Source organism: Arachis ipaensis, chromosome B04 (assembly GCF_000816755.2).
Source record: "Arachis ipaensis cultivar K30076 chromosome B04, Araip1.1, whole genome shotgun sequence".
NCBI lineage: Eukaryota > Viridiplantae > Streptophyta > Magnoliopsida > Fabales > Fabaceae > Arachis > Arachis ipaensis.
The window spans coordinates 38,149,217-38,166,025 of record NC_029788.2 but is presented as its reverse complement, the minus strand read 5'-3'; the positions used below and the strand labels follow the sequence as shown (position 1 = coordinate 38,166,025).

Below are 16,809 nucleotides of genomic sequence, written 5' to 3'. Positions count from 1 at the left end.
TCGTGCTCCAAGTCTTCAACCCCCGTTCGCTGTCACCGATCGCAGCTGCTTCCTTGAGCTCGACGTCCGTCGTCTTTGTCTGCTCAGCCGCACTTCCGCCGCGGTTGGTTACCGTTAACGTTCGCGTCTTCGTTCAGCCGTCGTCTTCGTTCGCGTTCTTCATCATTCAAGTTTGCTCGGCGTTCACCGTTCGCGTTCACTCGCCGTTCACCGTTCGCGTTCGCGTTCGTCTGGAAGCCACGTTGCCCTGCTTCAAACTCTGCGACCAACCCGTGCGCTCCACCTAGCTGTCGAACTGCTCTCTTTTGTCGCCGCCATGAGTTCCCTAAATCCACCACCAGACAATACACTCACACAACACCAATACTCTGCTTGAAACTCTGCAACTTCTTATTTCTATTACAATAAGTAACTATTTAATTTGGCAGTGGTTTGGATCTTTTTCATAGACTGAATTAAAGTATACAATATTATGTTCTCTTGTTATCACATTGATACTAAGCTTTGAATTCTCTTATTTCGTTTCAAGTTTACCGCACTCAACATGTTTGATGAAATGCTTTAACCATATTTCGGGTTGGTTTTATGAATAATCTTGATACTAGTATCTAGTAAACTAATTTTATGAAACTATCCTTATTTAGTTATACTAAATTACCACTTATTTATGTTTTCCACTCTATTGTTCAGCATAATTAGTTTAAAGATATAATTGGTCAAAAATAATTAATATTTTCTTGATATTTAAATGTGACAGGTAATTTTAAACATGAAAAAGAACTTCTAAAATGGCAGATACAAAAGAAATTGAAGGGTAACTTTTCTGGTGGAAATTGGGTTATGCTGGACTAGTATTTCGTTTTCCCCCCTTTGATTAGTTCTTTTGGGATTTTGATAACTTGTGAAGGGTTATTTTAACTTACAAGTTTGTTATTTTGAAATACGCAAGCATTCACAGGTGACGGTAGAAATACTGAAACAAATTTTTTGTTCCTCATAGATAATTTGCTTATCTTGAACATTTTATGAAATCATGGAGATGTCTGATGGAAAGACTGTAAAACTGTTTCAATGTATGGTTTATGCAAAGAAAATCACCTTGCTTTTGTTTATTATCTAACTTTTGCCTCTTACTATTTTGTTATAAACCTTTTCCCTGTTTCAGAGACGCCCGGAACAACAGAGTTGCTCTGTTTGACGGCATTGAGGAGGGAGGCATCCGAGCATCATCACTTTACTCCTCCTATAATGAAATTGATGAACAAGATAACGAGCGAGCAATGGGTGGATTGTAAGATAGAGTCAGTTTGTTAAAAAGAGTAAGTTTAATTTTTCTTGTAAAATAATCTAGACCTAAGTTTGTTCTTCCTGTATATTATACTTGAAGAACGCTGTGAATTATGATCATTTCCTCATTTATTTCTTTTCAGCTGTTGGTAACCTTCTCATTATTTTGATGTGTTAACGTGTTGTTGATGTGATTGTAACAGATCTCAAGTGATATACACGAGGAGGTGGATAGTCATAACCGGATGCTGGACCGCATGGTTTGCATATAACTATAAAAAATATTTACCATTAGCACTGCTACTTTTTTGTTCTTCTTTGATAAAATGTTGGTATTTGTTTAGGGGAATGACATGGATTCTTCAAGAGGAGTTCTTTCAGGAACTATGGACAAATTCAAAATGGTATGTGGATTGTGTAATTGTAAAACCATATGGCTTTTGCAGTAGAGTTTTCATCTGGTTTTGATTTTTCTTTGTATTTGTTTTCTTCTCTACTTTTTTCCCCCACTCTTTTAATTATGTTGTACCTTCTTTCAAGTCTTTGAGAAAAAATCCAGCCGAAGAACGTTTTCACTTATAGCATCCTTTGTTGTGCTTTTCCTTATAACATACTTTTTTATGTTGTAATTCAGGCCTGTGAATTCCTTTCCAAATGGGGTGATCTCAGCCAGACCCAAATTTTTGCTAAGATTGAAATGTTGAGGTGATTTTGATGTCTTCATAGTGTTAACTTTTCTCTTTTAAGATATACTCTTATTGACTATGCTGATTCAATCTTATGTCTGTGTTGAAATTAGGGCCTAACCCATTTTGATGAGGTTCTACGAGAAGCTGATGGTATTATCCAATCTCGTGGTAATTTGGGCATTGATCTTCCACCAGAGAAGGTTAGTTTTGCCTTTGAAATTCATTTTGTTGTTTGAATGACTCATGTTGTGGGTGTAAATAGCTATGTTTGTGGTCATGTGGATAATGCATTTGATATTTGAATAAATTAAAACAAATAGATGCTTCCATATGTTTAAAAAAGGTTCAAAATAGTGCATCTAATGTTACAAATTTTCTTTGAACTGAACCACATTTATGATTGTTGCCTCTGCCATGCTTCTTATTGTAAATGTATAATTATATTTGCTTTGTGAATGGAAAGTCAATATTAATTAATTTTGATTTGCTTTTGTAGGTGTTCTTATTTCGAAAATCTGCCCTATACAAGTGTAATATGGCTGGAAAACCTGCTGTACTTACACGTGTTGTGGATAGTATGACTGACAACTTAAGACCCACTCGTGCTGAAGCCACTGATGTTGCTAATGCTGTTTTGGATGGTAAGTTACCAGCTGTATGATGCCACATGTAATGATTAAGCCATTTTTTTTTGAATTTACTGATCCCATTTTTTGTGCGCTTGAAGCTGTAACTGTATTCTTCTGAATGATTTTTGGTTTCTATATTCAGTTATAACTACTTATTGGGTTCATATTTGTTGAATTTTTAAACAAACATACAGGCAGTGATGCAATACTTCTGGGTGTTGAGACCTTGCGTGGGTTGTACCCTATTGAGACTATTTCCACTTTTGGCAGAATTTGTTCAGAGGTAATTTCATTTCATATCTCAGTGGAATAATCAATAATACACTATGGTATGACTGACCTGAGTTCATGCAAGTAGATTTCCATGATACACTATGTGTGTGTTGATGACTGCTTTTGATTTTGATGGTACTGGTTGAAAGAGATTAAAGGAGATTAACAGTTGGCGATGGGGTTCTAGAAGTATCTTTGGAGGTATTTGCTTGTTTGCTTCGTGGATTTTAGTTTATTGTTTGAAATTGTTGGTTTTCGGATTTAATTTTGATGCATGTAATTCAATTATGTGTTTTACACTTTTACTTATGTATGCAAGTTCTTGACTTTATCAACTACTAGGTTCAAAATCACTTTATTTGCAATATATATTTTTTTAATTTTGATGTTAGATAGAAAGGGAAATAAAAAAAAAGAAATACAACAGTCATTAGATTGAAGTAATTATTATATGAGCATTAGATCTGTAAGATCTTTTATTTATCTATCATTGTATTCTGTGCTGAATATAATGACAAGCTTTGGGAGTTTACTTTTACATGCAGAGTTATGCGCATGATGCAAAGATTATGACAAGAAACAACTTCCTTGCACTGAATTTTACAATTTTCTTTGGCTATTTATTTTTTATGATAAGAATTGTAATTGTATGTTGTTCACTTTAATCTCAATTGTTGATTTCTTTCTTCTCTTGTTTTGGTTCACATTTCAGTTCAGTTCCTGTGCACTGTTGTTTTTTTCCTTATTAGTCAAGGCAATCAAGTTTATGTATCTAGCTTACTTTAATTACATAAATTGGCTTATTTTCTTAATTTTTCTTTTTCGTTTCCTTGGATATAAGTGATATTAAGTGACCTGGTATTTGCTTGTGGAGGCAAAGGAATAACTGAAAATCTGCTAAATTTTGTATATGTTCACTTTTAGTTGCGAGAATTCCTTAGTTATTCTTCCTGATATGTACATGATTATATCTCTGATAGTGTATGATTTTTGTAGAAACCACTCATTCTTGCTCTCTCCAATCCAACATCTCAATCTGGGTGCACTGCGGAAGAAGCTTATACATGGAGCAAGGTAACTAACTGTTTATATAATTGGCCTCAGAAATTTAGAATAGATTACACACATCATTATGTGTTAATGTTGTTTATCTTAATTTAATTTGTAGGGTCAAGCAATCTTTGCTAGTGGTAGCCCATTTGATCCTGTTGAATATGAAGGAAAAGTCTTTGTTCCTGGACAGGTTTCATTTGACCTTTGCTACCTACACATTTTGTTATTCAATATAAACATCTCAGTGGCTGACCTTTATATATTTATTTTTTCATTTTATTTTTTCGCGCTTTCTGCATTGCTGTTCAGACCAACAATGCTTACATATTCCCTGGTTTTGTCTTGGGTTTGCTCATCTCCGGTGCAATCCGCGTTCGCGATGAGATGCTCTTGGCAGCCTGTGAGTTCATTCAAGCTAAGAGGAGATTAAATATACTAAAATCAATTCAATCTAAATTCCAAGAAGGTAGAACCAAGAACTCACTAACGGTTTCTTCTTATGCAACAGCTGAAGCTTTGGCTGCACAAGTGTCACAGGAGAACTATGATAAAGGACTGATTTACCCTCCATTCTCAAATATCAGAAAGATATCAGCACATATTGCTGCTAACGTGGTAGCAAGGCATATGAACTTGGTTAGTTTCATGAAATGTTTTGAGTTTCAGACAACTTTGCTCTGTTTTCTTTTCAATACTTATATCTTTTGTGCTATGTTTGGTAAAACAGGTCTTGCTTCTCATCTACCTCGACCTAAGGATCTTGTCAAATATGCAGAAAGTTGCATGTACAGCCCAGGCTACAGAAACTGCTGTTGAGATTTTTGAACCATATTATATCATGTTTTGTTTAGTTTAGTTTCAAAGGCTACAAACTATGATTCAGACCAAAGCTTGTGGCGGCTTCATGAACTAAACCAAGCAGAACATATTAGTAGTGTGCTCTCCACGGTTTTACAGTTTTGAGATACTTGTTAGGAACAGATTCATTTTATTGCTAAGATAGATTGTTGTACAAGGCATCGCCATAGGAACTTAAATTCTTCAACCAGTTGTGAGAGAAGTTTGCTAATTCTTTCAAATTGTAAATAGGACAATCACTTTCCTATGCAAACTCGAGATTTATTTTGTATTTGATTTGTCTTGTAATAAAAGTTGCATACTATATTTATAGTTTGGTATCAAAAAAGAACTGAAAAATTTATATTTTGTATCGATGAAGGTAAAAATCAGAAAAATGATTTTTTTTTAAAAATTTTATAAGGCTATTGCCACGCTTTTAAAGCGTGGCCGTATCTCTGGCTATGGCCACGCTTTAAAAGTGTGGTCATATCTCGCTATCGCCACGTTTTAAAAGCGTGGCCATATCTCTCTCTATCGCCACGCTTTTGAAGCGTGGCCATACCTCTCATATGGCCACGCTTTAAAAGCGTGGCCATATCTTCACATACGGCCACGCTTTTATGGGTGGCCATTTGTAAAAAGCGTGGCAAACGAAAAAGCGTGGCGATAAGTTGAAAAAAGCGTGGCGATAGAGCAACTTCCACCCTTTAAGAGGTCACCCTTTCAAAAGCATGGCGGTAGCTCAAAAAGCGTGGCGAAAAGCTATCGCCACGCTTTTTTCAGCTTTTCGCCACGCTTTAAAAACGTGGCGATAGACGTGTTTTCTTGTAGTGAGAAAATCCATTTCGAGTGCAGGGAGGTCAGAATCCAACAGCATCTGCAGTCATTTTTCAGCCTCTGAATCAGATTTTTGCTCAGGTCCCTCAATTTCAGCCAGAAAATACCTGAAATCACAGAAAAACACACAAACTCATAGTAAAGTCCAGAAATGTGATTTTTATTTAAAAACTAATAAAAATATACTAAAAAATAGCTAAATCATACTAAAAATTACCTAAAACAAAGCCAAAAAGCATATAAATTATCCGCTCATTACACTTACATGTACACACTCTTAATTTTTATCTTATTACTTGAATAAAATTTTAAAATTCCCTGAAAAAGTTTCCTACCAAGACGCATTAATTTACGCTCAAAACGCAATATTCATTGCCCGACCAAGGAAAGGTAGTCAAAGTGAAACGGCAAAAGCCAAAGTCAATTCAAGAAGTTATACAAAGTAACCCATATAAAGCGACTTGACGAGGTCGGACTAAAAATGGGATTACTAAAAATAACTTGAGAAGGCCCGACAGAGAATTTGGACCAATAAAAGGATCACTAAAAAAGGGACAACATCACACAAGGCCAGAAAAGGTTGCAAAACCTAGGCCAGAAGTGCTTAGCTGAAAGGTACAAGTCTTGAAAAAAGACATTACCCAAAAAGCAAAAGCACAAGTCGGAAGAAGGCTAAAAAGTCATCCAAACAAATTAAAAAGAAAAGGTTCCACATGAGAACACTACCTAAGAAGTTGTTTGGGAACTCGAACTAAGAAGCCTGGATAGCAAAATACAAAGACGACATAGCCAAATAAAGAAGGTTGTCAACACAGCTAACGAAAAGGCGTGATTCAAAGGGCAAAAAGGGAAATCCATAAGGCAAACACCGCCTCGAAGGGTGTCGAACCAAGGAATCCTGAGCACCTACATCCCAGGGTACCTAGAATCCACAAAGGAGCCATGTCGTCAGAGAACACAAAACCATACAAGGGCTGAAAAAGCAACCTAAAAAACAAAAGCATCCCGCCAAAGGCTAAAACGGCATATTAGCAAACACAAGAATTAAAACATTAAAGGTTCAAAGGTTGCCCAATGACAACCCAAGAGTTGAAAGGTGTTTTGATTAAAAAAGTTGCTAAAAAAGCAACTAGCAAGAGTGTTAGAAAAAGTCATCCACCAAGAGTTACATAATCAAAGTTCAAAAGGTCCACAGGTCAGACCATATAAGTACACAACAAAAAGAGATATGAAAAAGAACATCACAAGGGGTCCAAACTCGCCCCAGAAGCTGCATTTTTAGGAGAATGAGGGATAGCCGAGATCGGGATGGCTCCAACAACTCCGTCCGGGCCGTTCAGAATCTCTACCTTGGGTTTGGACTCAGGAGGAACCACCTCGGCAGAAGGGGCTACAGTAGCTGAAGCTGTAGAAACCTTAGCCGGCGGTATAAGGGGGGGGACCCTCATCGTCATCATCAGGGGCAGGCACAATCTTGCCCTCCTCCACAATATTATCCATGCTAAACAATGAGAGGTCGACACCTGGAGCCAGAACCTGGACTTGGACCTTCAGATTTTCATACATAATAGTCATGCTATCTACCATGTGGCCCTGAAGCTCGGCATAGTCATCCTGAGCAGACTGCAGTCTCTCCCTATTCTCCAACAGCTCGCCATAGGTCCGAGTATAGCACTCCTTGTACTTTTTAGCCATCTCCTCGGCCAGATTAGCAGCTTCCTCTACAGTAGTAGCACAAGCCTTCTTCCTCTCCACTTCAAGCTCCAATCCAACAGCCTTGGCCTCAAACTCCTCCTTAAGACCCTTTATCCTCTCATACTCGGCCTTAGCATCCTCCAAAAAGGCCTTAGTAGCATGGACCGGAGATTCCTTGATAACCCGGGATAAAGAAGCACTAAGATTAGCCATCCAAATGCTATTGCTAGATATGAAGTCAAGATGATGAAGGATTGACACATCGTCAAGAGGAACCTTGTCGTAAGGGGCAATCAGCTCTGTGGCAAAAGCCACACCGTCAAACTCCTTATCATCCAGATTGTAAGGGCCAACAGTCCTTGGCTTCTTGGGAGGAGGACCAGCAGATGTAGGGGAGGAGGCAGCACCAGAGGTCGTTGGGGGCGGACCAGAAGAAGCCGTCTAAACTTGAGGGGTCGGAATAATCTTCCTTGAACCCTGAGAATCAGAGGCCGGCTTCTTTGGAGGCAGCTGTTGCGAAGAACCTTCTCCCGACGACTTCCTTGATAAATTCTGAGCAGCCACCGCCTTTTTCGCTTTGCGAAACATTTTCATTGAGTCTGAAGATGACACCATCTTTGAAAAGAAGCCAGGAAAATAGTTACACAGTAGAAAAGGACAAGATCACAAATAATAAAAGAAAACTTTCTATAAAAAAAAGAGTTTGGATGCTACCTAGTTCAGAACGGAGAAGGGAAGGATCTCCTAGGAATCTCTTCGTGTCTAGGTGAGGAGGCTCCCCCCAATGCTCCTCTAAAATACCCACAAAAGCCCTCTCTACTTCATCTAAACTCTCCCAGGGATACTTAAGAATTACTGGATCCTTCTGCCACCATAAGGAGAAAGTCGGCTCATTGTTTTCATCCAGAAAGAAGGGGTGAACATCCTCAACAGCTTGGACTTTAAAGTAAAAATTCTTAAAATTCCCAAGAAGAGTCATCAAACATAGAAAACACTTTTCTCCCTTGGATAGCCCTAAACGAGATCCAAGAAGCCTTCTTCTTAGCCACCCTCGGTTTGGTTAGCACAAATAGGAATAGGAAAAGGTGCAAAGTAGGTCAGATACCCAGCTCCTAACACAGCAGCTAGAAGATCTTCATAAAGGCCCAAGAATTCGGGTGAAGCTGCGACGAGGCCACATTACAGTTCCAAAAAACCTCATTCTCAAATTCGGTAAAAGGAAGGGTAATACCTAACTGGGTAAAGAAGTAGTCATAGGCATAGAAAAAAGGACGCTCTGCCCGACCTAAGGGAGGGAAACTAACTCTCTCCTCAGGATTGGACGATACCAGTTCATAATTCTTTTCATCATCCCTACTACTACAGATCCTATGAAACCTCCTAAGCTTTTCACAGTACTCAGGGTCGGCTATAGTAACACACATCAAGACTATGGAATCTAACTAGTCAGCCATACCCGCTGGTACCTTTGTAGACATCTCGACAATAATTTTACGTGAAGACATAGAACAACTATACCTACAGTAAGAAGAAAGAAAAAGAGGTCACTACCAAGCAACTCGGATAGAAACAGAAAATAAAGAAACAACCAAGCAAACAACAGGTATAGCAACAAAAGGGCACCCCGGGATCCACAAAAGCAAAAGAGTCACCAAAAGCCCAGGGTCACCCTTTGGAGGCAAACAGTACAGTATACAGAGGAAAAGAAATGTCGCAAAAACCAAAACCCTAGCTCTCTCAACGAAAGAAACGCAGACAAAAAATCTGGTGCCAACATTTCTTCGGGGGCACAAGCAAAGCAAAAAGATCAAAACTTGTTCAAAAAATGGAAACAAGCAACAACATTAGAAGCTAAAAACAAAGAAGAATTGCAAAATAAGAAAAATAAGAAATGCATAAAAGGTACCAACCTGGAAGAAGAGAAAGAAGGCAGAAGGACAAATAAACAAGCAGCAAGTCACGAACAATCCCCACTAAGAGATGGAAACTCCAAAAATTCAAGAAAAAAATAATCTTGGAGTGCTGGGACAACTAGAGGATGAGTGAAAGGAAGCTTCTTTCGCTGAGCAAATGAAACAGATAAAAGCAAAGGAGAAACGAAAAGAAAGAAAACCCCTTTTTGATTTCAAACGAAAAGCAAAGAGGGAAATGAAACAGTGAAAAGGAATAAAAAACCCAATCAATGGGCTTTTAAAGTGCACGCACGTTCTCAAGGAAGTTAAATGCACTCCGAAAGCATGCTGGAATTAAGAAGCTAAAAACGCTTCGCATTAAAGTAGAAGCAATGCCAGACTCGCATGAGGAAGAGCTACTCAAAACCAACTAAATCTATGCTCGAGCACGACTTCCCCAAAGATCGAAGCTTGGAAGCATGACCTCATGGGAAGATCGAAGCTCGAGCAGGAGCACTGTTCATACACCGGTCCGAGCTATAAGGCCGAGTTGGATGAAGACAAAGGGACCGACCTCGTGAAAGATTGGCCCCTCGCCAACCTCTTCGCAAAAGAGCTCGGACAAACGCCTCTGAGGCACCAGAAGGCCCAGAGGCAAGGAACCACTGCCTACCAGAAGGCGGTTGGACAAAAGATAAAGATCTCCTCCCAAAAGAGAAGATAAGATAACCAACTTATCTCAAAGGAAGATCATCAAAGTACTACTATAAATACACTGGAGCAACCAGATATAGAATATACTCCAATTCTACTAAAAACCTGCCTAAAGCCCGTACTGACTTAAGCATCAGAGTCTCTTGCAGGTACCACCCACTCCGGTGATCGAGGACCAGCAGCGACTCAAGCTCCAACAAGTCGGGCACGGCAACCCTGGCTAGATCAGAAGATCTCATCCGAGATCGACCTCCCTATTTCAGGTAACCCTCAGAACAGAAAGGTTTGAATGTAAAAGTGGGGGAAGAAGATAAAAACTTCTTAAACAAGGGTGATCTCCTCATATATATACTAATCTGCTAACTTAGAGTTATAAAAAATAAGATAAACTAGTCTTGTGGTGCAAAAATACACTTTTCGGGCCCACTTGGTGAGTGTTTGGGCTGAGCTTGAGTGAAGCCACGAGCTAATGCTCCCTTTTGGGTGTCCAATGCCAGCTTTGGACTCCTGAATGGGCGTTGGTGCCAGCTACTCCTTTCTGAGCGTTGGACGCTAGGAATGGGGCTGGTGGCTGGCGTTGAACACCAGTTTTGGGCCTTCATTTCCAAACAAAGCATAGACTATTATATATTTCTGGAAAGCTCTGGATGTTAGCTTTCCATAGCCATTAAGAACGTGCTATTTGGACTTCTGTGGCACTAGAAATGCTACTTCGAGTGCATGAAGGTCAGATCCTGACACCATCTGTAGTCCTTTCTCTGTCTCTGAATCAGACTTTTGCCAAAACTCCTCAATTTCAACCAGAAAATATCTGAAATCATCATAAAACACAACAACTTAAAGTAGAATCCAAAAATATGAATTTTGCACTAAAACCTATGAAAATATAATTAAACTTAAGCAAAACATAATAAAAACTATATGAAAATGATGCCAAAAAGCGTATAAAATATTTGCTCATCAGAACACCAAACTTAAACTGTTGCTTGTCCCCAAGCAACCAAAAAAAAAGTAGGATTAAAAAGAAGAGAAGGATACAATAAATCTCAGAGTTTTCAATGAAGCTCAGTTTCAATTAGATGAGCGGGACTAATAGCTAGTCACTTCTAAATAGTTTTGGCATCTCACTCTCCTTTGAAGCTCAGAATAATTGGCATCTTTAGGAACTTAGAATCCAGATGATATTATTGATTCTCCTAGTTCAGTTCTTTTTTATTCTTGAACACAGCTTCTTTTGAGTCTTGGCCGTGACCCTAAGCGCTTTGTTTTCCAGTATTACCACCGGATACATAAACGCCACAAACACTTAACTGGGTGAACCCTTTTGGATTGTGATTCAGCTTTGCTAGAATTCCCAGCCAATGGTGTCCAGAGTTCTTAAGCACACTCTTTGCTTTGGATCACAACTTTAACTGCTCAGTCTCAAGCTTTTCACTTGACACCTTCACACCATAAGCATATAGTTAGGGAAGCAGCTCATTTGAACTATTTAGGCTAAGATTTTGTTTCTTTTAGGCCCTCCTAACCATTGATACTCGAAGCCTTGGATCCTTGCTCTTACCTTTTGGTTTAAAGAGCTATTGTCTTTTTCTTCTTTTTATTTCTTTTTTTGCTTGCTTTTTTTTCGCATATTTTTTCTTTTATTGCTTTTTGCTTTTTATTGCTTTTTCTTGCTTTAAGAATCAATTTTTGGATTTTTCATATTACCAATAAGACTTCACTTTTATCATCATTCTTTCAAGAGCCAACATTCTTTACTCCAACATCAAATATGCACTGTTCATTCATGCATTCAGAAGATAAAAGCAATGCCACCTTAGTGATGGCGGCTGTTGCTTCCTCTTTGGAATCCAATTGAGCGCTTGATATCTTCTATGTCACGCCTCTGTCTCTGTTGTTCTTCCCTCATGGCTCTTTAATCTTCTCTTATTTCATGGAGGATGGTGGAATTCTCTTGATATCTCATCCTCAACTGATCCATGTTGGAGCTTAGTTCTCTTAGAGAAGTGTGCAATTGGTCTAATAGCCTTGGGGAGGAAAATGCTTCCTTTGAGGTATCTCAGAGATTTCTTATTGAGGCAGCTCCACATGCTCTTGTTGAGGTGCATCTGTAGGCTATCTAGTTTGCTCCATCCTTCTTTTAGTGATGGGCTTGTCTTCCTCAATGGGAATGTCTCCTTCTATGACAATTCCTACAGAATTGCATAGATGACAAATAAGGTGGGAGAATGCCAACCTTGCTAAGGTGGAAGGCTTTTCAGCTTTCTTGTACAATTCTTGAGGTATTACCTCATGTACCTCCACCTCACTTCCAATCATGATGCAATAAATCATGATGGCTCTGTCAATGGTCACTTATGACCAATTGCTAGTAGGGATGACAGAGTGTTGGATGAATTCCAACCATCCTCTAGCTACGTGCTTGAGGTCAAGCCTTCTTAGTTGGACAGGCTTGCCTTGAGTATCCATCTTCCACTGAGATCCTTCCACACAAATGTCTGAAAGGACTTGGTCCAGCCTCTGATTGAAATTGACTCTCCTAATGTAAGGATGTGGGTGTCCTTGTATTACTGGCAGATGGAGCACCAACCTTACACTTTCCGGGCTGAAATCCAAGGGTCACCCTCGGACCATGGTGCTCCAATTTTTGGGATGAGATTTTACACTAGTGTCATGGTTTTTAGTGATCCATGCATTAACATAGAACTCTTACAGCATCAAGATTCCAACTTTCGGGATAGGATTGGTTAGAACTTCCCAACTTCTCCTCCAAATTTCTCGTCGGATCTCTAGGTACTCATTCTTTTTTAGCCTAAAGGGGACTTCAGGAAGCACCCTTTTCTTTGCCACTACTTCATAGAAGTGGTCTTGATGAGCTTTGGTGATGAATCTCTCCATCACCCAAGGTTCAGAAGTGGAAGCAACATCTTTCCCTTTTTTCTTTCTAGAGGATTTTCTAACTTTGGGTGCCATAAGTGTGACTAGAAAGCCAAAAGTAAAGCTTTTCCAACACCAAACTTAAAATCTTTACTTGTCCTCGAGCAAGATAAGAATAAAAGGGAAGAAAAGAGTAGAAGAAGAGAATAGAGGAGATGGAAGGAGAGAGCATTTCGGCCAAGTGAGGGCTTTAGTGTATGACGTGTGTGTATGAAGGGTTGGAGGAAGGGGTATTTATAGGGATGGGATAGGGTAGGGTTCAAATGAATGGTTGGGAATTGGATGGGAAATTTTGAATTTGAAGTGGGTGGGGGTTGGTGGGAGTTATGATAGTTTTGGGAAGAGATATGGATGTGATTGGTTGAGGGTTTATGGGGAAGAGTGCGAGGAGAAGAGTGAAAGTAAGAGGGAGAAGAAGGTGGGGTAGGTGGAGATTCTGTGGGATCCACTGGTCTTGGAAGGCTAGCGAATTTGAATTCCCTGCCCCCTTGTGGGCGTTAAACGCCTAGCTCCTGCTCCTGGCTGGCATTTAACGCCAGCTTCCTACTCCTCATAGGGCGTTGAGCGCCCTTAGGAGACCTCCTTCCTGGCGTTCAACGCCAGGTCTCTGCCTCCTGGCTGGCGTTCAACGCCAGCAATACTGCTCCTCTTAGGCTTTGAACACCCATTAGGGATACCTTATGTGGCGTTCAACGTTAGCTTCCTTGTCCACTTGGGGCATTGAACACCCACTCCTGCCTCCTTGTCTGGCGTTCAATGCTAGCAAGGTACCTGCTCCAGGGTATTCTGTTTTCAGTTCTGACTGTATCTACTTCTGTTCTAACTACTGCACATGATCACAAACTTAAAGAAATAACTATGTAAAATAAACGTAAAGAAAAATAGAAATAACAAATTATGGTTGGGTTACCTCCCAATAAGCGCTTCTTTAACTGTGCTCTCATGGATGAGCTCCACATGATCTAGAGACAGGATCTTATTCACTGTGTGTGGAATGACTGTGTTGTCAGTGAAGACAACTCTTACGCCAGGTAAGAGGCCTTCAATGGGAATTTTTTTGTCCCTCCAGCCTTTAGGTACCTTTTTCTTAGTATCTGTGTTTTCAGTGCTTGATAATGGCTGCCCAACACCAAACTTAGAATTGGTGCCTGGGGACTCTGTATAACTTTACACTGAGAGAGAGGGTTGGAACACTAGGTGTTATACAACTGTCTCTCTTTTGTCAGAGGGAGAGTTAGGATTAGGCATCTTGAACAAGATGTGGTCCTCCCATAATTGTAGAATCAGCTCTCCCTTTGATACATCAATAATGGCATTAGCAGTGGTTAGGAAGGGTCTTCCAAGGATGATGGATTCATCCTCTTCCTCCCCAATATCCATGATTATAAAATCTACAGGGATGTAAAGGTTCTCAACCTTTACTAAGACATCCTCTACCAGACCATAAGCCTTTTCCATTGACTTGTCTGCCATCTCTAGTGAGATTCTTGCAACTTGTACCTCAAAGATTCCCAGCCTCTCCATTACAGAGAGTGGCATGAGGTTTATGCTTGACCCTAGGTCACACAGAGCCTTCTCAAAGGTAATGGTGCCTATGGTGCAAGGAATCAGGAAGCATCCGGGATCCGACAGCTTCTGAGGTAGTTTCTGTTGAACCAATGCATTGAGTTCCTGGGTGAGCACTAGAGGTTCTTCCTCCAATGTCTCTATGCCAAGTAACTTGGCATTTAGCTTCATGAAGACTCCTAGGTACCGAGCAACTTGCTCTTCCCTGGTTTCCTCTTCCTCATCAGAGGAGGAGTGATCCTCAAAATCTATGATTTGCAATAAGGCATTCAAAGGAACTTCTATAATCTCTTCATGAGCCTTAGCTACCTTCAGTTCTTCAATAGGGAAGTCTTTAGTGGGCATTGAACGCCCAGCTGCCCTATTACTGGCGTTCAATGCCAGTTTTTGTGCCACCTTGGGCGTTGAACGCCCAGTAATGCCTTCCTTACTGATGTTCAACGCCAGTGATGGTGCTTCCTTGGGCATTGAACGCCCATTAAGACCTTCCTTACTGGTATTCAATGCCAATGATGGTTTCTCTTTGGACGTTGAACTCCCAATAAGAACTTCCTTACTGGCGTTCAATGCCAGAGTATCCCCTTCAGGTTTGGCCTCAGCTTCTACAGTGATGGCCTTGCACTCTTCTCTTGGATTTACTTCAGTGTTACTTGGGAGAGTGTTAGAAGGGGTCTAAGGGATTCTCTTTCTCAGTTGAGCAACTTGTACCTTCAGATTTCTAATGTAGGACCTAGTTTCTGTTATGAAACTATGAGTAGTCTTAGAGAGTTTAGAGACTATGGTTGCTAAGTCAGAAAGCCTCTGCTTAGAAGTCTCCACCTGTTGTTGAGAAGATGGGAATGGTGGTTTGTTGTTGAACCTATTCTGGGTTCTTCCACCTTAACTATTGTTGAAGCCTTGTTGAGGCTTCTGTTGATCTCTCCATGAAAGGTTAGGATGATTTCTCCATGAGGTGTTGTAGGTGTTTCCATAGGGTTCTCCCATGTAATTCACCTTCTCCATCATGGGTTGATCTGGATCATAGGCATCTCCATCATAGGAGGTGTCTTGAGTGTTGCCAGCTGCAACTTGCATTCCAGTCAAATGCTGAGAGATCATATTGACGTGTTGAGTCAAGATTTTGTTCTGAACCAATATGGCATTTAGAGTGTCAACTTCCAAGACTCCTTTCTTCTGAGCTACCCCATTGTTCACAGGATTTCTCTTAGAAGTATACATGAATTGGTTGTTTGCAATGATTTCAATGAGCTCCTGTGCCTTTTTAGTTATTTTCTTTAAGTGGAGTAATCCACCAACTGAATGGTCCAATGACATGTTGGACATCTCAGATAGACCATCATAGAAGATACTTAGGATAGACCATTCTGAGAGCATGTTAGGAGGAAATCTCTTGATCAGTTACTTGTATCTTTCCCAAGCTTCATAGAGGGATTCACCCTCTTTTTTTCTGAAGGTTTGAACTTCCACCCTGAGCTTGCTCATTTTCTGAGGTGGAAAGAACTTGGCCAAGAAAGCATTGACCAACTTTTCTCAAGAGTCTAGGCTTTTCTTAAGTTAAGAATCCAACCATATCCTAGCTCTGTCTGTGACAGCAAAGGGGAAAAGTATAAGTCAGTAGACCTCAGGATCCACTCCATTGGTCTTAACAATATCACAGATTTGCAAGAATTCAGATAGGAATTGATGTGGATCTTTCAGTGGAAGTCCATGAAATTTGCAATTCTGTTACATTAGAGAGACTAACTGAGGCTTAAGCTCAAAATTATTTGCTCTAATGGCAGGTATGGAGATACTTCTTCCATAGAAGTCGGAAGTGGGTGCAGTAAAGTCACCAAGAACCTTTCTTGCATCTCCTCCATCATTCGGATTGGCTGCCATGCTTGTACTTTCAGTTTCTTGTTCGAAAAGTTCTGTGAGGTTTCCTTCAGAATGTTATGCTTTAACTTGTTGTAAATGCCTCCTTATGGTCCTCTCAGGTTCAGGATCAGGATCAAAGAGAGGTTTTTTATCTCTGTTTCTGCTTATAAACAAGAAAAAGAAAACAAGAAAGAAAGAGAATTGAAGTTTCTATGTCAAAGTATAGAGAACTTCCTATAAGATGTGAAGAAGAAAGAAGAATGAAGATAGGGGAATGAGAAGAAGAATTCGAATAGAGAGGGTAGAAGAATTCAAAAATTTAAAAAGTAAAAAGAGAATCTAGAATTAAAATATTTTTGTTTTTATTTATTTATTAATTGAATAGAAAATTAAAAGCTAATTAACTAAAAAAATTTGAAAATTGAAAGATGATTTTCAAAAAGGAAGAGAGAGAAATTAGTTAAGAAGTTTTGAAAAAGAAGGAAAGAGAAAACAAGTAACTAATTAAGAAAGATTTGAAAATAAGATAAGATAGGAGAT

At 39.7% G+C, this 16,809-nt stretch overlaps 1 protein-coding gene and 1 pseudogene across 2 annotated transcripts; both read left to right on the top strand.

The window, feature by feature from the left end:
• LOC107636377 (pyruvate kinase 1, cytosolic-like) lies at window positions 2,081–3,873 on the top strand. Of its 2 annotated transcripts, none has more exons than XM_021121107.1 (5): window positions 2,081–2,176; window positions 2,473–2,617; window positions 2,800–2,888; window positions 3,028–3,079; window positions 3,424–3,466. In XM_021121107.1, the coding sequence occupies exons 2-5, from the start codon at window positions 2,512–2,514 to the stop codon at window positions 3,435–3,437; spliced, it is 261 nt and encodes an 86-aa protein (XP_020976766.1). In that variant the 5' UTR covers window positions 2,081–2,176; window positions 2,473–2,511; the 3' UTR covers window positions 3,438–3,466. The 2 variants fall into 2 exon arrangements, with proteins under 2 accessions (XP_020976766.1, XP_020976765.1); XM_021121106.1 differs by lacking the exon at window positions 3,424–3,466 and adding an exon at window positions 3,591–3,873 and having other exon boundaries at window positions 2,083–2,176.
• Window positions 3,789–5,000, top strand: LOC107636378 (annotated as a pseudogene).